Source organism: Rhinatrema bivittatum, chromosome 1, assembly GCF_901001135.1.
Source record: "Rhinatrema bivittatum chromosome 1, aRhiBiv1.1, whole genome shotgun sequence".
NCBI lineage: Eukaryota > Metazoa > Chordata > Amphibia > Gymnophiona > Rhinatrematidae > Rhinatrema > Rhinatrema bivittatum.
The window spans coordinates 661,655,461-661,680,352 of NC_042615.1; the positions used below are offsets into that span (position 1 = coordinate 661,655,461).

General features: G+C 42.5%; 1 protein-coding gene across 1 annotated transcript in view; it reads right to left on the reverse strand.

Annotated features, from left to right (window-relative positions):
* Positions 1-24,892, reverse strand: part of ADGRV1 (adhesion G protein-coupled receptor V1) — a 1,128,533-nt gene that overhangs the window by 675,363 nt on the left and 428,278 nt on the right. Inside the window, exons 57-63 of the mRNA XM_029573357.1 lie at positions 16,745-16,927; positions 16,043-16,222; positions 12,950-13,114; positions 6,609-6,726; positions 3,593-3,716; positions 2,498-2,636; positions 1,801-1,986 (exon numbers count right to left, since the gene is read on the reverse strand). Coding sequence (XP_029429217.1) covers positions 1,801-1,986; positions 2,498-2,636; positions 3,593-3,716; positions 6,609-6,726; positions 12,950-13,114; positions 16,043-16,222; positions 16,745-16,927 — 1,095 coding nt within the window. The remainder of the gene's footprint in view (positions 1-1,800; positions 1,987-2,497; positions 2,637-3,592; positions 3,717-6,608; positions 6,727-12,949; positions 13,115-16,042; positions 16,223-16,744; positions 16,928-24,892) is intronic.

Here is a 24,892-nt window from a genome sequence, read left to right on the forward strand (position 1 = left end):
TAAAAAATAAAGTCCATATCATTTTTTGGACTGAAACACTGAATCTATATATGTGCCCTAAAACCACTGAAATCTATGGGGCAGATTTTCAAAGGGGTATGTGCGTAACCCCCAAAAAACTGCCCCTTCCACCCCCTGCGCGCACCGAGCCTATGTTGCATAGGCTCAGCGGCGCGCGCAAGCCCCGGGACACGTGTAAATCCCGGGGCTTTCCTGGGGGGGCGTGTCGCGGCGGCGCATCATTGGGGGCGTTCTGGGGCCGTGGGCGTGGTTCCAGCCCAGGGGTGTTTTAGGGGCATGGCCGAGGCCTCCGAAACTGCTCCCGGGCCAGCGTAACTTTTATAATAAAGGTGGGGAGTTTAGATAGGGCTGGGGGGGGTGAGTTAAGTAGGGGAAGGGAGGGGAAGGTGGGGGGCGAAGGAAAGAAAGTTCCCTCCAAGGCCGCTCTGATTTCGGAGCGGCCTCAGAGGGAACGGAGGCAGGCTGCGCGGCTTGGTGGGGCGGATTTTAAGAGCCCTGCTCGCCTAAATCCGCCCAAATCCGGGCGAATTTAGGCGAGCAGGGCCCTGCGCGCCGGTGAGCCTATTTTACATAGGCTCACCGGCGCGCGCAGAGCCCCTGGACTCGCATAAGTCCCGGGGTTTTCTGAGGGGGCGTGTCAGGGGCATGTCGGGGGTTGGGCCCGAACCTCGCGGCGTTTTTGGGGCATGTCGGGAGCGTTCTGGGGGCGGGCCCGGGGGCGTGGCCGCACCCTCCGGACCCGCCCCCAGGTCGCGTCCCAGCGCGCTAGCGGCCCGCTGGTGCGCGGGGATTTACATCTCCCTCTGGGAGGCGTAAATCCCCTGACAAAGGTAAGGGGGGGTTTAGACAGGGCCGGGCGGGTGGGTTAGGTAGGGGAAGGGAGGGGAAGGTGAGGGGAGGGCAAAAGAAAGTTCCCTCCGAGGCCGCTCCGATTTCGGAGCGGCCTCGGAGTGAACGGGGGTAGGCTGCGCGGCTCAGCGCGCGCCGGCTATACGGAATTGATAGCCTTGCGCGCGCCGATCCAGGATTTTAGCGGCTACGCGCATATCTACTAAAATCCCGCGTACTTTTGCTTGCGCCTGATGCGCCAGCAAAAGTATGCCAAATCGCGCAGTTTGAAAATCTACCCCGATGTGTGTAGGCTGCTGATTTTGCGCAGCCTTGTGCGCGCTGACCCCGAATTTGAAAAGATACGCGTGGCTACGCGCATATCTATTAAAATCCAGCGTACTCTTGTTTGTGCCGGGCGCGCGAACAAAAGTACGTGCGCACGTACTTTTTTAAAACCTGCCCCTATGTGTGTACCCTAAAATTGTTGGAACCGGTGTGAGTTTGAAGGTATCATCGTATAATTTGCATGTTTCGTTTGATAAAAATTTTGGCATTAAATGCACATAGGAGTTTTTTTTCTTTGATAATCTATAGGAATGTGCATTTGTTTGATTCATTTTTGGCTTTTAGTGCATACTAAATCAAAATAATGCACACTATATCAATTAAGTGTGCACTAAAAACAAAATTTAATGAAAAAAAGCCACACAAAAATAAATGGAAAAACAGCAAACGAAATTGAAAAATGAAATGAAATTTTCCCGGCTGCACACCCCTTATTTCATATATATGTATACACATTTTTGAATTGTTTTTTCATCTTGTAGAAAAACCACATGCTCCCACAAATCAAAATTTGTTTGCATTCTGCCATCAGGTGTGTTGCATTTCAACATAAGGAAACTGTCTTTCCAGAAGTAAACACAAATGACTAGTTGAAATCAATACCTGTTTCTCTTCTTCTGATGTCTGCAGTACTTCCTGGGAAAATGCAAACTGACCATAAGGATAGTCACTGGCAGCCATGGTAATATTTGCCCAATTAGCGGAATCATTTATGATTCCTCCACCACTGATTCCAGTTAGCTGAAACTGGTAATAGCGCTTCTCCTCAGGAATTACGTCATCTAGAGCCTAAAGAGAAGAAAAAGTAATAGAAAAACTTCATTGAACGAAATGCAGCAACCACCACTAACCATTTCCAAAACGATCACCAAAGCACATGAGAAACACTAGTACAATTATCACAACTTTATGTTACAAGGAAACACAGAATAGAAAGGCATATAAGGAGGTGAAAATGCCATTCAGCTCGTCTAATTTGCTTGTCTTTGCGGTGCCATAAGCCACAGTTGACTGCTATTTTTCCCTTCATTTTTTGAATCTAAGGATCCTTGCTGCTTACCCCATACCTCCTTCTATTAGGTTACTGATTTTATCTTTACCATCTCCACTGCACTTAGTGCCCTTTCTATGAAGAAACATTTCCTAATATTATTCCTAAACCTGCCTCTAAACTTCATACTGTAACCTCTTGCTCGAGAACTTCCTTCTCCACTGGAAAACTGTTTGCTTCTTGTGCCTTATTCATTTATACCTTTGGGGTAATTGAATGTGACATTGGTACTTCCATGTGTTCTCCTACCTCTAGGAGTATAATGGCTGCAGACTGCCTGTCCTGCATTTTAAGGCTTCCTGATGTCTCTGCAAATTCCTTCAGGAGTGGAGGAGTTATATTCCAGAATACTGTAATTTCACCAAAAATCCCTGGTCCACGCACTAAACTGCAGATGAGAGAGATGTGTTTACTCATGACAGCCGCTTAAAAAAATATCTTTTATGATTCTTATTTAAAAGTTCAAATATATATATATATATATATATTACATTCTATATTAGATGTAGGTAAAATAATCCTGTTATTAATGTGAAAGAGAACAAATGTGGTCATTAGTTTTATCTGGACTTGTTTCAGATTCATCTCAAAACAAAATAAACTGCTTTCCGGTACTATGTACACTGACACAGATTGAACGGGACATGACTGGCTAAGGAATTCACACCTAATGAAAATCTCTATCAATTACTGTCAAAACTAATAACCAGGCAAGTAAATCTGGTGCATATTTATAATTACAAAGATAATTGCTAGCAGTCTCATTTTTAACCCAATCGTAAAGGCTTTGTAAGACACATTGGCTAATTTGCAAAATAAAATAGATTTCCTTTCCTTAATTTAAGATTTTTTTTTTTTTTTGGTTTGGCAGCTTCTACTTATTCCTTTGGGCTTCCAGTTGAAGAGGACCCTATCTTGGTGTTTAGTGTATTATCATATTTATGTGTTTACTAACGTATTGCTTGATTCATTTTTGTTGTATTGTTTTATTAATTGGACATTTTAATTGTATTAAGTTATTAATCTGTTATTTTTAATTATATTATTTTGAAGTGTACTGTACTACACCACCTTGAGCATTTGAACGGAAAGGTGGTATATAAATCCAAGAAATAAATGAAATAAGTATATCTCTGAATTTTGCTTTCAGTGTGCAAAATTTTCACTTTATCTATTAGACAAACAGTTGGTAGAAATATTTGGAGAATACAGTGAAGTATAACACTTAATGTCCATTTTATGAGCTATCCTTGCAAGTCTGCCATTAACTTATTTCTTTAATTTTAAACCTGGTGTCCTTACGGAAACATTTGCTAATAGCTCAGAAAACTATGAAACACTTACTTAACAAGAGCAGTTCCATTGTACCTTCCTGAGGGTTCTCCGATGAGAATATGACTGGACAATGAAGCTATACCAACTATTCCAGAAGCTCCTTGGTCTCCCAATATTATAACGGTTGCTATACCTTTAAAATAAAAGACCTGAATGTAGTTTACAACAATACAGAAGATACTAATCAAGACAGAAGTAATTATCCTTACTCTTAGGCTACTCTGTATGGAGAAGAGAATTATTAACACTATATACCTGGATAAACTGGCCTGGCTGAGTTGCCCTCCTCAGCCTGGTTAAAAGTATGTGTGGGCTCCAATGCTATGTGTGCTTTTAGCTTGGTCAAAGACAAGCATTCCCAGAAGTGTGCTTAGGTTGAGAAGTGAAAGGGAGGAGTAAACAACATGCGTACATTGACTTGGATAGCTTTCCTTTTAAAATTAGTTGCAAAAGTATACATGCACAAAAGTATGCACAGACCTGGCCACTAGGCCGGCTATTCAAAATTGCTCCATAGTTCCTCTTTGCATGATGAGAAATGCAATATTTTAAGAATGCTAAACCAACCAGGATTGGTTTCTGCAAGTCATTTAGCATCCACTATAGAGCTACAATTTCAATTCAATGATTAAAATGTATGATAGAATTTGAGTTTGTGGGGGAGGAATTTGAGAGAAATATACAATAAAAAAAAATACTAGGACTTTCAAACAGATGCTGTTTCAATCCTGAAAAAGAGAGATCATTCTACTTTTTAAATTTGGAGAGATGTGGAATAGTGAATAACTGTCCTCATCATGAAATGCAGAGGAAAACAGCTATATAACTGACCTATATATGTGAAAAATCTTTCATTAATATAATCTTTTTTCCATATTTTTTAGTAAGGTTAGAGCTGTGAAAGTGGGTAGACCGAAGGGGAGAGCCCTGAACTGGAAATGTTGACCCAAGATATGGAACTGGAGATATCTCTGATGTTCGGCACCAATCAGAACGTGCAGGTAGGCCTCCGTCAAGTCGAGAGAGGCCAGAAATTCTCCAGGATGAACAGCGCTATAACTGCCCTCAGGATTTTCATAAGAAAATGGGGCACTCTGAGGGCTCAGTTGACCTTCTTGAGGTCCAAGATTGTGCGGAAAGAGTCTTTCTTTTTGGGAACATAAGAACATGCCATACTGGGTCAGACCAAGGGTCCATCAAGCCCAGCATCCTGTTTCCAACAGTGGCCAATCCAGGCCATAAGAACCTGGCAAGTACCCAAAAACTAAGTCTATTCCATGTTACCATTGCTAATGGCAGTGGCTATTCTCTAAGTGAACTTAATAGCAGGTAATGGACTTCTCCTCCAAGAACTTATCCAATCCTTTTTTAAACACAGCTACATTAACTGCACTAACCACATCCTCTGGCAACAAATTCCAGAGTTTAATTGTACATTGAGTGAAAAAGAACTTTCTTCAATTAGCTCATACATCTCTTTGGCCACCTTAAGATCATCTGATATGATCATCCCCAGAAGAATTTCACCCGATACTGTACTTCTCCCTTGGGTTTTTGCGGCTCAAATGCATGACTTCACTTTTTTAGCATTAAGTCTTAGCTGCCAGACTCCACACCAGTGTTTCCCAACCTTCTCCTGGAGGCACACCTAGCCAGGATTGCCACAGGGGCCGATTTTAAAAAGTCCAAGCATGCGTCCATATGCACATGGTTCCCAGCGCACGCACATTGATGCGCCAATTTTCTAACATGCGCTTGCATGTTAGAAAATCCGATGGTCGCACATGCGGATTATAAAATACGCGTGCGCATGTGCAGGTGACCCGCGACTCGCGTGTGCGGGGGTGAAATTCTGTAATCTACGTGCAGCGACATGATTGAGCCTTTGCCCAGTTAACTCCCAGTCCACTCCAATTAAGGAGCGGACTGGGAAGGAACTTTCCATTACCCCATCTACACTTCCTCCCTTTTCCCCTCTCCTCCCCAGCCCCTATACTAACCCTAACTAGGGTTTTTGTTTTTGTTTTGTAACTTGCTCCTTCGGAGTAGAAGTAAGTTACATGTGCCAGCCGGCTGCCAATGCGCGCTTCCTGGGACAGGGCCTAATGGCTGCTGTCCCAGCCAGCCCCGCCCCTTCCCGCCCAGACCATGCTCCCAGTCCGCCCCTTTTGCAGGGCCCATCACTTCTGCATGTAATGGGGATTATGCACATGGCTGGGCCCATTCTAAAATGCACGCGGCACGCACAAGGCCCGGCCACATGCAGAACCCCTGCTTTTTACACGCGTGACCTTTTTATATTGGCCCAACAATGAATAAGCATTAGGTAGATTTGCATACCCTGGGTCTCCAGGGTATGCAAATTTATCTCATCCATATTCATTGTGGATATTCTGAAAATCTAACTGGTTAGGTGTGCCTCCAGGAGAGGGTTAGATAGCACTGTTCTGCAACATTCCTCGACCGTAACTAGGTCCCTCTTCATGGTTTCCACACTTTGCTGGCTGTCTACACTTTTACAGATGTTGGTATTCTGCACAGAAAGACAAATCTATACCAACAATCCTTCTGCAACGTCGCTCACAAACATTTTGAAAAGAACCAGTTCAATGACCAATCCCTGCAGCGCATCACTAGTAGCACAGCACGCCTCTCCTTGGAGTGAACTTCCTTTACTACAATCTTTTGTTACCTCCTACTCAACCAGTTTCTAACCCAGACAGTCACTTTAGGGCCCATACCAAGTCAATATGCATGACCATGTCAAAGGCTTTACTGTTCTCCCATAAGAATAATTGTAGTATAGCTGACAACATCAATGTGTGTTTTTCTGCTTGGCTTCAGCGTATGTTAATTTGTTCTTTTTGTTTGGAGAGATCAGAGTTTTGTTGTATTCTTTTACTATCTTCAGATATTAAGCTGTTGGTTTTTTTTTTTGCAACTGAATGGGTCAATATATAGTCAAAATGTATATTGGGAAATAAAATCATAAAAATCTCTTCTTTGCATAAATCAGTCTCCTTACCATCTACCGGGGATATCTCTGAATTATCAGCAGATAACAGTTGAATGGTATATCTTTCATCACCCTCTAGAACACCATCTTGTATTGCCCGCAAAATAATGTTCTTTCGGGACTCAGTCTGCATAAAAAAGGAAAAGATATTAAAAGAAACAAATAGTCTAAAAAATCATTCAAACCGGGTCTAGCAATTCTTCTAACTTTACGTTAAAAGTCCAAAATTAAAGTGAAGTAGCAAGCATAAATTTAATTTAATTGTATATTTCTATTTCACCATCCAAAGTCCAGGAACCCATTAAAGTGGATTACAATGTTCAACAAAAGAAAAATACATACGTATAAGACAACTGGGCGTATAAGACGACCCCCCCTTTTTTATACATATTTTTAAGAAAAAAAATAATTTTACACTCAAACAGGAGCAACCCTATCTATGAAAAGGCAACACTACAAATACCGTATATCAGGCCCTAAAAACCAATACACCTCTTATTAGGAAAACAGAACTAGCAAGCAGCTATAGATCCCCACACAGAAATAATTGTAAAACTATACTAATAAGCAGAATAAATGTTTCAAAACAGCTATGAACAGAATAACATCCAACAATTAAAAACTCATAAAAACTATTAAACATTCTCCAAACACCAATAAAATATTTCAAAAAAGCAGACACATCACATAATATTAAATAATTAAAATGGCAGTCAATCAAGAAAAATAAACTTTAAAAGCCACCTTTACTTACCCCCTCCAGCAGCTCTCCTACTCCTCTTCCATGCAGGCCGTAGCACACACCAGAAGCAGCAGTAATGGCTAAGCTCTATACTCATGGTCCTCTTCCTTAGGGCCCATGTCTCTCACACACACACACACACCATACCAGTCATGCCCCCATGACCAGTTTCTGTCTCTCACACACCAATCATTTCCCAAACAGTCTTTGACACACACACCAGACACCTTCCTGAACAGTTTCTCTCATGCCATACACACACACAGGCTTCCCACTCCCGTGTTCTGCTTACCGTACATATACGGGCTTCTCACTCTCATAATCACTTTCTCTGTCTCACACACACACACACACACACACACACACACACACACCAGTCTCTCTCTCATTTCCATGCTTGCTCTCCACGTGCACAGGCTTCTCATTCCCTGAATCACATTCTCTCACATTCACACACACCAGTCTCTTTCTCTCACACACACCGTCACCTTATCAACCAGTCTCTCTCTCATGCACGCACACACACACACAGCCCTCCCGCTCCCATGCTCTCTCTCACATAATCAGGCTTCTTACTCCATGCTTTCTCACATACCCAGATTTCTCACTTCCATGCTTTTTCTCTCTCTCACACTCACATACACATCAGTCATCTCTCTGAGCAGTCACTTTCATTGTCTCCCACATATACACACACATGAGCTCGCTGACCAGTTTCTCTCAATCACACACATGCTCTCAATCAAATGCATTCTCTCACTTACACACAGGCTGGCTGCTTCTCTCTCTCTCTCTCTCTCTCTCTCACTCACTTCCACCCCCCCCCCCCCCCCGAGCACAAATAGTAGCTGCAGCAGCTTCCTCCTCCAGTCCCCGCAGGCCAAGAAAGAAGAAACCCATCGGCCGCGGGAGGCTCACGCTGCTGGCTCCTTCGACTGCTCGGGGGCCGATGCTGCTGTCGCCGCTGCTATTTTTTCACGCGGCATGGCTCTTTCTTCCCGCGCATCACTTCCTGTTCCGGTTCAAAGGGGGGGGGGGGGCGGGAAGAAGAAAAGGCCAGCCCGGATGCCACAGCTTTTTTTTTTTTTTGCACCACTGCCGTTCCCGCTGGACTTGAACGTGCTGATAGCCCAGCGGCAACGGCAGTGCGGTGTGCGGGAAGGAGAAAGCCGTGTCGCATGAAAAAATAGCAGCGGCGACAGCAGCATCGGCCCCCGAGCAATCGAAGCACCTGATAATAGGGAAAGGAGACAGCACCATGAGCCTCCCGCGGCCGATGGGATTCTTCTTTCTTGGCCTGCGGGGGCTGCAGCTACTATTTGTGCTTGGGGGGCGGGGGAGAGAAAGTGAGTGAGAGAGAGAAAAGCAGCCAGCCTGTGTGTAAGTGAGAGAATGCATTTGATTGAGAGCATGTGTGTGATTGAGAGAAACTGGTCAGAGAGCAGGTGTGCCCTATATGACGATACCCGGCGTATAAGACGACCCCCGACTTTTGAGAAGATTTTCTTGGGTTAAAAAGTCGTCTTATACGCTGGAAAATACGGTATATAAAATAATATAATAAAACTAACATAATAAACCTAAAAATTATAAACTTCTTAATAAAATGAAATACAACTTAAAAATGCCAAAAAAGCTACCCTTCTATCACCCAACAACAAAATCACAAATAAGAACAATATTCCCTGTATTGCCAAAAAATTCTCTACACTACATCATACTAAATCAGTATTTCCCAACTCTCTCCTGGAGGCACATCTATCCTGTTGGGTTCAACACAATGAATATGCATGAGATAGATTTACAAGCAAAATGTATGCAAATCTATCTCATGCATATTCATTATTGGTAGCCTGAAAACCAATTGGTTAGATTTGCCTCCAGAAGATACATGCAACTACTAAGTAATTCAGCTGAACCATATTATTCTCTAAACCTGTCACTGTCTAAAAACTGAGTTTTCAATTGTATACAGAAAAGTATATAGTCCAAGAGAAATGTCAATTAAATAGCAGCACATGCCATAAAAGTAGAACCATACCTGAGAAGGAACTACGCCTATTTCAAACTTTCAAAATAGATTTAGTTGACAAAATTTCTAATCTTATTTCACGATTGGAGCATAATGAGATCCATGTTCAGTAAGCCAGTGATGAAAGGTGAGAGTAGATTTGTTCCATGTTCTCTCTACCAATCTTGATTGCAGCAAGGAGAGAGAGTTAGAGAGAACATGGAACAAATCTATTCTTCTTTCACATTTCATTCCTCCAAATCACATTAAATCTTCACTGATGGTAACTGTGCTGTTCGTTTGTATGACTGTGCATATAAAATTGCTCCCTAAACCCCAACTCACCCACAAACCTCACCCTGAGTTCATAATGCCCCCTCTTACAGTGGTATAAAGAGTTCAAAAATCAATGGGCCTCTACAGAGATTATCTCTCTCTGCCCCCCCCCCTCGCTGGGATTTGTGATAAATCCTGTTTCGGCCGTAACGCACAGCTATTGCAGGTATAATGCTCAGGAAAAAGGTGTAGTTAAATCCCGTGATAGTGTGTGTTATCATATGCAATGTTAACCAGCCCTCATTTCCATTTACTCTGCTCAAACTCCTCCCACTTGAATAAAATTTGCATACACATTTCATGATGCGGTGTTTATCGCGGGCATTAGGGTGATAATGCCCTAATGCATTTTGATAAATGACCCCCTTAGCTAGATAGAACTGGAATATTGCTAAATTAGCTGGATAACTTAACTCCTCCCTGAAATGCCACTGGGATGCCACTTTTTTTTTATCAGGCTAGATTTTAGCTAGATAAAATCTAGCTAAATAAGAGGCTCAATATTCAGAAACTTACCATTTAGATGAATAATTTGTGAGTTACCCTTATAAAGTATCATGGTTTCACTTGCTATCCACTGTGCCGATTCTACGTGCTCCCAGCTATCCAAGCCTCCTCAATGTCACCTGACTCAGCAGGTCCAGCACTACTTAAGCCAGCCCGCCCAGCCCATCGATGCCTCTTTATCAAGTCACTTTGGCTCCCTGACCACCTTGTTCTTTCATTCCTGTCTTGCTTTAAGGTCTATTCAGGCCTCCTGTCTTGCCTTGCAGCCTACCTAGGTTTTCTGCCTTGCCCAGTGGCCTCTTTAGGACCCCTGCTTCATTCTGTGGACTCCAAGGCGTTCTTGCCTCACTCTGACCTCCCAGGCCATCTTGCCTTGCTCTCTGGCCCACCCTGACTTCTCTGCCTTACCTTATGGACTCTGGGCCTGCCAGGTTGTCATACCCAGCCTGGTGCCCTGTTGGGCTTCCCTGTTCATTGTTGCCTGTTCTGTCTTGCGCAGTCCTATCCAGTCCTTGTTCAGTCTTGCACTGCACTGTCCAGTTCCTTGTCTGTTTCCCAGTCTTTGCACTTGTCCCTGGTTCAGCTTATACACTGTATCCAGTCCTCAGCCTGTATCTGGAACCAGCCCCAGTCCTGTTCAGTATCCTGCCCAGCCTGTGACTGTATCCTAGCTCATGCCCAGTATCCAGTCCTTGGAATTTAGCCTGTTCCAGTATCCAGCCCTCAGCTTCCAGCCTGTCTCTGCCACAATATCTAGCCTGTGCCTGATCTCATTTCCTACCTGTGCCTGCCCTGCTTTGTCCAGCCTCTCTAGCCTCGTCCAGCCTGTCCTGCCTCACCTTCAACCATGATGTTCTGCCAAAGAAGCCAAGCCCTACCGGGCCCCAGAACTCAAGGATTCAACCTGAGGGGGAAGGGGCTGGATAGGCAGAACATAAACCCGAGGCTAGCCCTGCAGTCCTGTACCATTTCTGAGGGGGTGTATCCCGATTCCAGCCTGGCACCCCATGAAATAAAGCTCTGAATACTGACATCAGTGTCCTCTCATTGATTGTGATCACCTAATCTTATCTTTTAAATAAATTGATCCACTACCTGCCAAGGCCTGAAATCCTAAGATTAAAAGTTTAAAATAAATTTGCACTAAAACTGGAAGCCAATGTAAGTTTTTCAACAGGGAGGAAGCCCTCTTCCAAAAAGCACTTCTGTTCCAATCCTTGCAGCTGAGTTTTGGATTACTTGCAATCTAGATGCCACTATCCCTGTATTCCTGTCCTTAGAACACACGTCAGACCCTGGTTGGCTGACTCCGTGCTATTTGGCCCAGCCATTTTACACTTGGGGGTTCATTTAGAGAGAGCAGCTGCAGAATAAACATGTATTTTTTCCACACACTGGTAGGGCCTCCCAGCCTTGCCCAGAGGAGTTTTCTTTTAGAAGAGATACCTCACTGGGCACTCCCTTCTTATCATTTACAGTGAGATAAGACTTTTAAAGCTTGATACCCCTTTGGGGTGAAGGGGCTCTCTTCAAGGGACCAAAGACCTGTGAGCTTACCCTACTCCCTAGGTAGGCCAGCACCAGTGATGGATCCTGCTATGAGAGACAGTGAGGACAGAGAAGCTCTCCAGATTAAGAGTTAAAGTATTTTTTTTTGGAGTAAAGAGTAGTGGGGAGGTTTTTGGATCCCCCCCCCTTCCCCCACTGGGACTGCAGGGCTGTGAATAGCCTGGCCCCCAGATTTTTCCACCAGAGAAATCACCTAAGGAGAATGAACAACTGAGTCCAAAGAACAGCAAGAGAAAGAGATGCCATCCGGATTCCCCCCCAAGGAAACAGGACAGGCTGGGTGTCCATGGGAGCGAAGATGTCTAAAGGAAAGATTTTTGCAAAGCAAAGGGGAGCCCTCCACTGGGATTCCCTCAGGACAGCCGCTGGGAGAGTAGGCGCATTTAAAATCACCATGGGCTCTACCCAGAGGATTGTAATAAGGACACCTACCTACACAGAAATAAATCCTGTAACTACAGTCAGATGTACACTCATAATTTTAGACAATGGACTTTAATTTGACTTTAAGAATCAGTGAACTTTATTTTAACGCCCAGACCTGGTCCTGTCTAATTCTTACAGCCTCTCACCTCATGGGAAGCACCTAAAGTGCAGTACACACACTGGCGACCTTCTTTCATCGACTAGGCCATAAGCGAGAGCTCCCCCCCCATAAACAGAGTCCCCCCAGGGATTAAGAGTCAGCCCCTGAAGATATAAATGAGATTGTGTGCCTTTGGGATTTAATACACCCCACTAAGGGTTACACCAATGCTTGTAAAAGTGTTACTGATGGCTTCTTATAACCATCCACCATTGCATGTCAAAGTAATATAAACAAATGGCGCCATGGCAGGCTCCATGTGGATAAGCTGAAGGAATCCACAGAAGCAGAGGAAGGGTTAATAAACAGGTTTTGTTTTTTTAATGTGTGGTCACTGTAACACCACCCAGGCTCTTTTTATTTAACATAATACGGCAGAGATGTGCTGTAGGGAGCTCCTCAGGTTTCAAGAGCCCTTCAGTAATTTTATAGAAAAAAAGAGTCTCACTAAGTGTGGCAGAGTGGGTGACAGCCCCTTGACAAAAAAAACTCACAGCACCTCACTGCTAAGAGATTAATTTAACAGAAACTAAAGCAGTGTCAAATGCATACTTTTAGGAGTAAAGTAAGGGTAGCAAATAAGATGTCAGACATTGTACCTCATTGAATAGAAGAGTTCCATTTAGGGGGCTCAGATCGTGTTTAGCTGCTTCTTCTAGAATCCAAAGAATCTTCACTGCTCCCCGGCCACCCGGGCTCCGCACCACGGCCAGCGACACCAGGCCATTTGGGTCACCAGAAGCTTGGGGCTCGTGAACCTTGACCTTCACCAAAGAGCATGTAGGAGTAAACAAAGCTAAAAATATCTCTATTTAGCATATCTATTGCCAAAGAAATACAAACACTAGCCAGTCACTGACCTATACTGTAAAGAATACATGTAGGTTCTTTCCTCTGCTTTTACTTATATAAAAAAAACAGAATACCAGTAAGAAGAAACACTGCTGATATTCTAAAGATCTGATAAATTTTTGCTTACAAAAAAATCTAATTTTTCAGCTAATTCTGTTAGCTATTTCAAAGTCAATACATATAAGAAACAAAGGTTTTTAGTGTTACTTAGGCAGATAAATAGGAACTTATCTGGTTAAGTGGCAGCTGCTGAATATCTGGCTATGTTTAGCAGTGCCACTTAACTCGATAAGTATTTATCTGGCTAAGTAGATAGATGGATATCTTGGGGACGGGCAATGGGTGGATTGAGGTGGGGTAACTTATCCAGTTATCGTAACCAGATAAGTGTCTATATTCAGCCTTATCCAGTTAAGTTAACCGAATAAGTTAGACCTGCTCAATAGAAGGTCTAAGGTTATCTGGATATAACTTATCCTGTTAACTAGAACTTATCCAGTTATATTAAGCAGAATAGTCATGCCATTGAATAAGAACATAAGAATATAAGAATTTGCCATACTGGGTCAGAACAAGGATCCATCAATCCCAGTATCCTGTTTCCAACAGAGGCCAATCCAAGTCACAAGTACCTGGCAAGTACCGAAACATTAAATAAATCTCAAGCTACTTTTGCTTATTAATTAATAGTAGTTTATGGATTTTTCCTCTAGGAACTTTTCCTTCTAATTTAGCCAGATAAATTATATCCGGGTAACTAGGATAATCCGATATCTTTGAATATTGGGCCCAAAATATTGCATAGCTGATTTATCATACTAACATAATGTAATAAACTGTTTAACTCCACTACATATCATACATCCAAACTCAAACTCACAATTATCTCAGATGTCAATTTGATCTTTTTATAGGTGACTGAGCTTTGCTGATACCACCCATTTTGACATCAGCTCTATGAGATACATAGGTATCATGACATACCATATGAGTTACACATTCATCATGATGTCATCCCTGAGAGTTATGCAACCACTGTGATGTAACTCCTGCAAATTATGCAGCTATTGTGAAGTCACTTTAGAAAAATGCAGGCAACAGTCATGTGTCCTCTGTAGGCTACCATCAGTTAGGAGATCATTCACATAAGCACCTACATCAACAGTTATGATAGCCAAATACCACAGCAAGGTGTAGACAATTCTAGCTTTTTATTTCTACATGCTGTATTTCACCCCTCCCACACCACTCTGTTTGGCACTCAAGAGTCCCGCTCAACCTCTTCTATGTATGATGCTCTGCTTTATGTTTCCAGCCTGCATGTTAGCAATGTTTCTTACTGGAAATTGCCTTTCTATCAGTCATTACCAAGGTTTGCCAGCAACTAAAAGACTGAATGTTGCATCACTTTCTGTTTAGAACTTGCCCCTGTATCCTGACAAATGCCAGTCTAACTTCTTCCTAGCTAAGAATGACTCAATAAATGGTTGAGTTGCCTTGACTGCTGCTGTCCTTAAAAGACAAGGCGGAGTCACTTGAGCTCTCTTGTAAGTCTTACTAATACAGCACCTGATCCCTTACGAGATAGATGCCATTGTGGCTTGCAATACCTTTTTACCAGTACTTTATACTACAGTACAAATATTTATTCAGACTGAATAACTTAGATTTTCTGAATAAAATGTTAAGATTATTTGAAAATTCAGAAAGTAAAGTTTCACCTTCTTTTGGTGAACAGATTTTTAGACACAAAGTGGTCCATATTCAAATGATTAATTTGGGTAACTCCCCCCATGTTTTGTTTACATTTTTCCAGATCAATCATTATCTAAACATAATTTAGCTTTCTAAAAAAAAAAAAAGAAGCAGAGATGGGACAATCTGGGGCACAGGGCTTAACTGTAGCCGAATAGCACTGATAGTGAGATAAAGTTTTCTGGTCATGCCAAAGTGCTGGCCTACTATTTTTTTCAGTATAAATGAAACCTTTGAGGGGATGATAGCAGGAGAGTGCTCCTTCAGAACAAACTGCTTTTGAAGAAAAAAAGTCCCCTAAAAAATATAGGACAGTAGTATTCTAATGAACAATTCCAATAGGCAAACCAGTCATTACATAGCTAAAGTTGATAGCCATGCAGCATGAATCAAGAACCCCTGACTTCCAGGAGTCCGACTGACCGAAAGCAAGGGAGCGCTTCAGATTTTATCCCTCTGATAAATTATGTGCATTTACTTGATGATTATGGCTAACTGCAGTGATTTTTAGATCAGGATTATCCAACGTTTAGACATCCAGAGGTTTTAGTAAACCACCTTTTTAAATATATTTTTTATTTTGATTTAAATTAATTTTAAGTAATTAGAAAACTTTTGTTCTAGATTTTCTTTGCTGCCTTTAGTTATATATGACACTGTGAAATGCACGGTAGATTGGATTTCATTAATCTGCAATTTTTTTTTTTTTTTTACAAAAATGGTTACAGTATGCTACTAAGGTATAACTTGGGACGGTATGGTAATCTTATGAAAGACATATATTGATTGCATTTAGCATCCCAAAATCGGCCATTTTTTCAATGCTTAACCTAAAATGAGACGCACCCTCTTCAATTCACCCTAACATTTTGTGTTACATTGCAGTCCCAAAGCCATAGATGAGAGGAAACAGTGTCATACACACCCAAGATGGTCTCTTTTTGTCAGACGCTAATGGTCAGATTTGTTTTCATACAGGATTATGTTTCGATTACAAAAATAATCAAGATGTCACCACAGCATCAAAGTACCAGAGCTTGATGGCAGTTTCCACATCTAGCTTCATTGTCTTGGCAGAGACTTACCAGTTTTTCTTCAAACCCAAATATTCCAACAGGGGAGTCATTTGGCGGGATATTAATGATCACCACAGTTTCTTCTCCAAGCTTGGCACCTCCAGTCACCCGAATTAAGGTGACATTAAAAGTCTCTAAAAACTCAATCTCAGTGTCATCCACTATTGTGATCTCTATTGACCCCAGAGCCTGCAAAATATTAAGTACAAGATTCTTGAACCTAAGTACCACATACCAGTACACTTCATTATCTCTACTGGAACGTGTTATATATTGCTTCAGTGTTCATAATTGCGGTTCTCAAATTTTAAACTTAGACAAAATAGTTTGGAGAGAATGAAGTAGTATTAACTAATTGATAGATATAATTACTGGAATACTCTAGAACAGCCTATATGAGCAAGGGAAAGAAATCACTTCTCTGTTTTCCCACTTAAAGAAGGAAAGAAGACAGCTAGGCTCCCAAGGTAAAAGGGCAAAATGTTGAAATAAAGAAGAAAGAAAAACAAGAAATAGTATAGAGTGTAGAGTTAACGTTATCTTCTGCAGGGTTTTTCATTTATGCACACTTGGAGTCATTGCTCCTAACACAAAGCCATTGACGGACACACTTTCGCTGTACAGTATAATTGCTGATTCATTTGCCAGGAATTGGAACCAGATGATTCATCAGATGCTATAACAGTCGCTACAGTTTCTATGATATAATACCTGTCCATCAGCAAAAGTAAGGTTTCCAAATAATGGTGAAAAGTCTTCCAGACTAGCAGTGGCAGGTGTGGCCTTCCAGTATAGACTGACTAATCCAAATCTACCAGCCTTCCGGACAATCGGCAATCTTAGAATATTCTGTGGCGGAGGTAACTCATAACCAGAAACAGCCCCATTTGTACCCTGAAAATGTAAAAGAGAATTAGGAATTCAGATTACAGTTCTACACACAGAATAAAGCATTAAACCTTATCCCATAAAAATAGCTATTTCTCTTTCTTCATCTTCTCTCTGCTCCAGGACCTCAAAATACATATCCATCTCCACATAAGCCAGGGGCTCCATCACAAGCTCCCTTATCTCCTGGTTTATCTCCTGCCTTTCCTTTTTACTCTGCATCCTGACTTGTCTTACGCTACTGTCATCCTCCTATGTTGCATTTCCATCATTCACTAGCGTCTCACCTGTTACCTTCTCTGGTTGTTTCAGCACCTTCTGCTAATAATTTTCGCTGTTTGGCATCTTTCCTCTGGTGTTCCTAGGTAATTCTGGCAGCTTTCTTCTGCGGTTTCTTCCTAGACCTCCTTTTTTAAATTGCTAATCCTCTTTCTGCATCATCTTTCAGCTGTTTTAATATGCCATTACATAGGTATTTTATTTTATGATTTGTCCCATTAAAAATCTTAAATTGTTATCTTTTGCCAATTTTCCTTTGATATTTTTATTCTTTCTTGTATTTTTTGGCAAGCTTTGTTTGCATACTCTACAGATTTAAATACATGTTTGGTTTTTTTTGGGGGGGGGGGGGGGGGGTATGTGATGTGCTGGCTCTAGGTGGCTGCTCACTTGATTAGTTCCAGCACCCCTACTATACTGAAATACTTTCCTTTCAACATAATAACCAGTTTTCTGGGTTCAGATGGAGGATAAAGGGCCCAAGAAGTCACTCCAGATCTTATGGGGTGAGCCAATAATCTGGTGAGCCAGAGAAAACAGCTCAGGAAGAAATGACTTCCAAGGATGATGTCTCCGCTGAAAGCATGCTCCCCAATGAAATGATCGATGCTATGAAATTGGTTATGAAGCAACTGAGCAGAAAAATACACACTAGTTTGAAATCAAAGCTGGAGTGGGTGGTGGACAGAGTGGGTCAATTGTTCTCCACAGTTAGTGAAACTTTCGCAAGGCTGTACGGCATCATGGATAGAGTAGAGGAGATGAAAATATCGCTAACTATGGCCTGACAGTGGCTAGAAGTGTTAGAGATGGCCCATGTATGAGTGGTCGAAAAAAACAATGACATAAAAAATTGCAGCCGGCACAACAATTTAAGAAATTTGAGAAGTTGGAAGGAGTTAATGCAGTGGGGTTTCTGGAAAAATGGATCCCATCATTCCTGGAGCTGGAGTGTAAGAATGGACATGTAAAGATAGACGAAGTGCACGGAACACTAGGCCCTGCTATGGCTGTTGATGGGCAGCACAAGGCCCGGACTCTGAAGCTACACCACTTTGGGGACAAAAATTGTATATTGGAGGCTAGGAGCATGAAGGGGGAGTTCTGGTTTCAGGGCAAACACATTTACTTCTTCCAGGATTCCTTGATTGATGTAGAGAAGAAGCACAAAAGCTGCATGGAGGCGAAAAGGGAGCTGCACGTACATGGGATTTCCTTTGCCTTGCTATACCCAGCCAGGCTCTGTGTTCACCATAACAGAACAATAAAATTCTTCTCGGAGGCAAAATTAGCCCAATCCTTTCTGCAACAAATTAAGCTGGCAGAGGAAGGTAACCCACAGCCCTGTTGAGCTCCGTGATATCCTTTTAAGCAGTTGTGTGCTAATAGTAGCTTGCTAGATATCCAAGATGGGAAGAGGGAAAGTAAACAGAATGTGTGCTATATTCCATATGAGGGGGAGGTAGGGAGGTGTGGGTAGAGACAGAGAATGAGGTTTGCACGCTGAGCAAGAGAAGTAGGAGGGGTTATCTATTTGCTTTTTTCCTGTCGGAGTGCATATACGTTGCCAGACAGAACTACCTGCCTATTACTTAAATGAAAAATCTGTTCTTCAATATGGCATTTGTGCTCAATGGCGGGAAACAGGGAATGGATGCATATGTGTTATCCTATGCGCATATGCAACTTGGATTCTTGCTCTACAGCATCAGTGGAAGCACCGCTGGGGAAACGAGCTCACTGCGTTGCATAGCCGAGGATGGACAGCATGGATAGCAAAAGATTGCATTAAATATATGGGCATTGCTGTTGCTAGGAATTCTACTGACCTCTATAGACTTAACTTGGTACCAGTGGTACAGAATATACAGAGAGATTTACGAAAGTGGAACACCTACTTGATCTCCTAGACGGGCAGAATAGCCATTCTAAAAATGAATATCATGTCATGACTTATGTATATGTTCCAGCAAGTCTGTTGTTATCTGCCTGATTGCTTTTTTACCCTTATTAATAGCACAATTTCCAAATTTATTTGGCATGGTAAACACCCACACATCAGACTTCGAACCTTGTTGAGAACTAAGGGGAGGGGTAGTATGGAACTACCCGAGTTGCAGGCTTACTATTGGGCAGCTAGGTTATGGGGAGCAATGCTGTGGCTACACAGGAATACTTGAACTCCATAGTATTTGCTGGAACAGAAGTTAGCAGACAGATTACAATTTTTCATTTATTGTGCTATGAGCAGCCCTCTCCACAGACATGGTGGGCTGGGCGAGCTAGTCTTCTCATTGCCCATACATTGAAGATTTGGAAGGTTGTTTGCAAAAGCTCGGGTCTTGCTACAGGACCGGTATCTTCTCTCTCCCCAATGAAGTGTAATCCTCTTCTGTCAGTTCATACATACAGTATGAGCCTCTCTCAAACCACTACTCAAGAAACCTAATCTAGATCCTAATGACCCAAACAACTACAGACCGATCGCCAACCTCCCCTTCATAGCCAAGATTATGGAGAAATTGGTGAACACCCGACTCTCAAACTACATTGAAGAAAATAACCTCCTATCCCCATCACAATACGGATTCCGCAAAACACTAAGCATGGAGTCCCTCCTCATCTCCTTAACAGATTACCTCATCCTGGGCCTCGATAAAGGTCAAGCCTTCTTATTGATCCTACTGGACCTTTCTTCAGCCTTTGACACCGTCAATCATTCCCTACTCATTAACCAGTTAACCTCCATAGGCATCTCAGGCACAGCACTATCTTGGTTCATATCCTTTCTCAGCAACAGAGGATACAAGGTCAAGATCCAGAACAAAGAATCCTCTCTACACCCGTCGTCAGTAGGAGTCCCACAAGGGTCCTCCCTGTCTCCTACTTTATTTAACATTTACCTTATACCATTATGCCAACTACTCACAGACCTCAACCTCAAACACTTCCTTTATGCGGACGATATCCAGGTCCTGATACCCATTAAGGATTCCTTCGCAAAAACTCTGGCTTACTGGGATACATGCCTTCAAAAAATTAAACTCCTCCTCACCAGCCTAAACCTGGTATTAAATTCCAGCAAAACTGAACTACTGCTCATCGCCTCAGAGAACAACTCCATTACCTCTGCACAGCAAGCCACGCCAACAATCACACAAGTGAGAGACCTAGGAGTCTTAGTTGATAATCGCCTGAATTTCAAAGCCACTATTAACAAAACCACCAAAGACTGTTTCTATCAACTACAAGTTCTGAAAAGAATTAGACCTCTTTTCCATGCCCAAAATTTCAGAACCATTCTGCAAGCAATCATTTTTTCAAAATTAGACTATTGTAACACCATCCTACTTGGCCTTCCCGCTTCATACACCAAACCACTTCAGATGGTGCAAAATGCAGCTGCACGAATTCTGACAAATACCAGGAGAAGGGACCACATAACCCCCATTCTAAAGAACCTCCATTGGCTACCTATACACTTTAGAATAATATACAAGGCCATTCTCATCACATACAAAAACATCCACCAACTGGCTCCCATTGACCTACAGATCCCTCTCCGACTACACAATTCGTCAAGACCGACAAGAAATGCATACAAGGGTCCGCTACAGGTACCACCGCCCAAATCTACCAGACACAGCACACTAAGAGACCGAGCTTTCTCTACAGCCATCCCACCGTTATGGAACTCCATACCCTCAAATCTCAGAATAGAACCATGCATCTCAACCTTCAAAAAAAGACTAAAGACCTGGATATTCACACAAGCCTTCCCAGACGTCAATTGATCTAATACTTCCAAGCCACCCCTAATCTCCATCTACACCATGGTCGACCTTATCTCCTATCGTTTACTTGTGTAAATTAATAACCTGTCCTTTCTCTTCCTCTAAGCCAAGTTCTTATCACCGTGTTATATGTAACTGCTTTTTCAGCACCATTGTTATTGTTATGTTTACTTTGCACCCCTGTTTTATATGAACCAGCATGATGTGACTGCTGTCTCGAATGCCGGTATATAAAAATCTAAAATAAATAAAATAAATAAACAGTGGGACTGGTGGCAAATGGGGTTGAAAATATAGATCAGCTCTGGGAAGAGGAAAGTGTCACTTATATCTTTTCGGACCTACATGAGGAATAAGAGTTCCTGGAGGAATCTTGAGCTCATTACACCAGAATGCTGGTTGCTCTGCAGCAGCATGCTGCCGACAGCTGGCAACCTTCCCCACTGACATCGTTGGAAAAGGTTTTTATACTAGATGTGGCTCCCAGGAAATGCATATTGCAGTTATATAAAGCCATCCTTGAAAGCATGCTGGCCAAGGATCCTGCTCTTGCATGTGTTGCTTTGTAGAACAGAGATTTTCAACTTTCACTGGGAGATAATGATTGGGGAAGGATTTGCTCATAATATTTCTTTTTTAATTATTTTTAATTTTGCATTTTCAGATACATTACAATCATATATCAAAATAATAGAGATCATACAGAACCATTTCTCAAAGCATCAAAATAAGGAAATCTTCACTTGTCAGGTCAAATCTCTATTTAAGGCAATAGGGAGCCAAAGATGAATAAAAAGAATAAAGGAGCTCACATTATCTCATGATTTAATAAAGAATATACCATCTCATAATATGCCATCACCCTATACTTTCCTAGTAACACACCTCAGACCTTCCCATCTAGAAAGCCCCTTAATTGCTCTGGCTCTAGCAACACATTTTTCTTCTTGATATTTTAATAGGCATTTACATGGGTACCTTAGTACCATACTAGCCCCAGACTTATTACTTCTGGTCTCATGAGTAGAAACTTCTTCCTACGCTCTTGTGTAGAGCGGACTATGCCTGGATAAATCCAAACTTGTTTTCCATGATATTGAACCATCCTATTTCTGAAAAAGAATTTCAGCACAAGATTCCTATCATATTCAAATGCAAATGAAACTAGCAATGTTCCCCTTGTTTGTATTTCTCTTGGTATCGACATCTCCAGCATCTCAGTAATGTTCATCGACTGTTGATCCTGCATTTCTATTCCTGAAGAAATCATAGGTTTCCTAGATATAAAAAAAATGCTTTAATGACAACTGGGGTAATTTCCTTAGGGATTTTAAGACACTCCAACATATAGGGCCAGATTTTCAAAGGGATACGCGCATACCCCCCGAAAACCTGGCCCAAGCTCCCCCTGCGCGTGCCGAGCCTATGTTGCATAGGCTGCCGGCACGCGCAAAGCCCCGGGACGCGTGTAAGTCCCGGGGCTTTCCTGGGGGGGGGGGGGGCATGTCGGGGGCGTGTCACGGCTGGCGCATCATCGGGGGTGTTCCGGGGTGTGGCCGTGGCCTCCGGACCAGACCATGGCGCGTCGGCGGCCGGCACGGCACACGCAAGTTACACCTGCGCATGTATTACATCTGTAATGTGTATTACTGTTTATGTTTTCTCATTTAAAATTGGGGAGGTGTTTGGATCTCCCTTTCTATCTTTGTATATTTCCCATGTGATGCGTGCATACCCCTTGTTTAAAATAAACAGTCGGAGTGGCATTTATATGTTATTGTATGTTCTTGTATGCCAAAAAACTTTAATAAATAAAGAGTTATAAAAAAAATGTATATGGTTTTGGGCATAAAAGTAGCAATCTCTTTTTTATCTTCAGGAAACCACTTAATTGTAAGTAGTCGTCTTAAATATTTTCATTAACATCTGAGGTCTGTCTCTTGCCACAATATGTCCATGGCTTATCACTGCATTCAACTGAATATTTGGCACTATTGCTTCCACCATGATTAGCCCTGTACTTATAAGGATGGGTACCTTTTTATCCTGAATAATGTGCAGCTAATATGAAGGGGTTTTTTTTTCCTTCCTTTCATATTTCACTAGCAGTAATTACCTTATTGAGATTTCATCTAGATGCTATACATTGAGGTTACCACGTGAAGATACTCAGCAAGACTTAGCGAGTGATATTTACTCTATTCAATTATTATCTCCCCCCTTCAGCTGTGTATTGTCTCTTGTTTTGTGACATGACTTGCACTGTTCCTCATTGTGTACTCTACTGATTCAGTTCACCCGCATCAGTTATACCAGTACATATTTCCGACATCACCAGACTGTATGGCACTGAGTTATTCTAACTGGAAGGAATCAGAAGACCTCCCTAAACACCAAAAGACATGAAATACTTTTTCTTTCCCTCATCAAGAAAGAACCCAAGGGAGTATGGAGTGTCTTCTTGCCCTAGTGATCCCAAATATGCCCCAAAATTCTAGTAGCTGGTAGAACAGCAATTACATTTACATTTTGGTTTAAGAGAGGGTTCCTGGGCTGGAAGGAAAAGTTAACTGGCAGCATATTCCACAGATTAATTCTGTGCTGAGTATATAAAATACTTTCTTCAATTTGTTTTAAATCTGCTGTAGGAGTAATGTCTCGAGTGGGTCAAATGGTACAGGATTGGCTTCAGCTGCTGGCTGGTGAGACACATTTCCTCTGCCTGCATGATCTGCAATCAGCTTGACCGGGGTTAAATACTGTTCTTGGAGAAGAACAATGGCCGTTCAGCCATGGCTGATATGTGGCAGGGGGCTGTTGGTCTGCTTCAGTTCTTCACATGCTCCCCTGGTCTTTTGTTCTTCATATTATAATTAGTGCTATGATTGGTCCAAATTTTACCCCTCTTCGCATTTTTTTTTCTTAACCTCTCAGTTCATCTCTGGATCAGAGAGACATTCAGCAGAAGTATGTAGCAAACATCTCGCTGATAAGCCCATCAGCACTGGTTGGTGGGTTTGGACAGCTAAGCTGTTAAAATCAGTTTTTCTGGCACCTCGGCTAGGTGTCTTTCTTCAGAGCATAGTCCTCCTTTGTTCCAAGGCAGCTCTGCAAATAAGCTTGTTTATTTAGAGCAATCATGGCAGGCCTTTGGCTATCTGGACAGAAACGTCTAGTTTGTCTGCATACCATGGAAAGAAAAACAGGTCAAGCATCCATTTTGTGTTAGGCCAGAGACTCCATTTTGGCTGCATACACAGTTATAAACATACACAAAAGGAATTGTCTATTTCAACAAATAAAATATAAATTATAACTAATTATAACAAATTTACATTTTATTGGAATATGTACACACTAAGGGCCAGATTTTTAATATTATGCGTGGGGGTTAATTTGTGCGCGCTACCCAGCGTGCACAAATTTACATCCGATTTTATAACATGCGCGTGCTGCTGTGCGCATGTTATAAAATACGGGGTCCGCGCGCACAAGGAGGTGCACACTTGTGCACCTTGCGCATGCTGAGCCCTAGGGGAGTCCCGATGGCTTTCCCCGTTCCCTCCAAGGCTACTCCGAAATTGGAGCGGACTTGGAGGGAACTTTGTTTTTGGTACCCCCCCCCCCACCACCATTTCCTCCCTTCCCCTATCTAACCCACCCTCAGCCCTACCTAAATCCCCCCCCCCACACCTTATTTTGTTGGCAGGCGTAACTTGCGCGCGCCGGCTGGCTAGGCCCCGACACAGGCTGCTGTGACGGGGCACTTGGCCAAGCCCCCAAACCGCCCCCGGACTCCCACCACAACCCCAGAACTGCTCCTTTTTCAAAGCCCCGGGACATACGCGGGTCCCGGGGCTTGTGCGGGCCACCAAGCTATGCAAAATAGGCTCGGCGC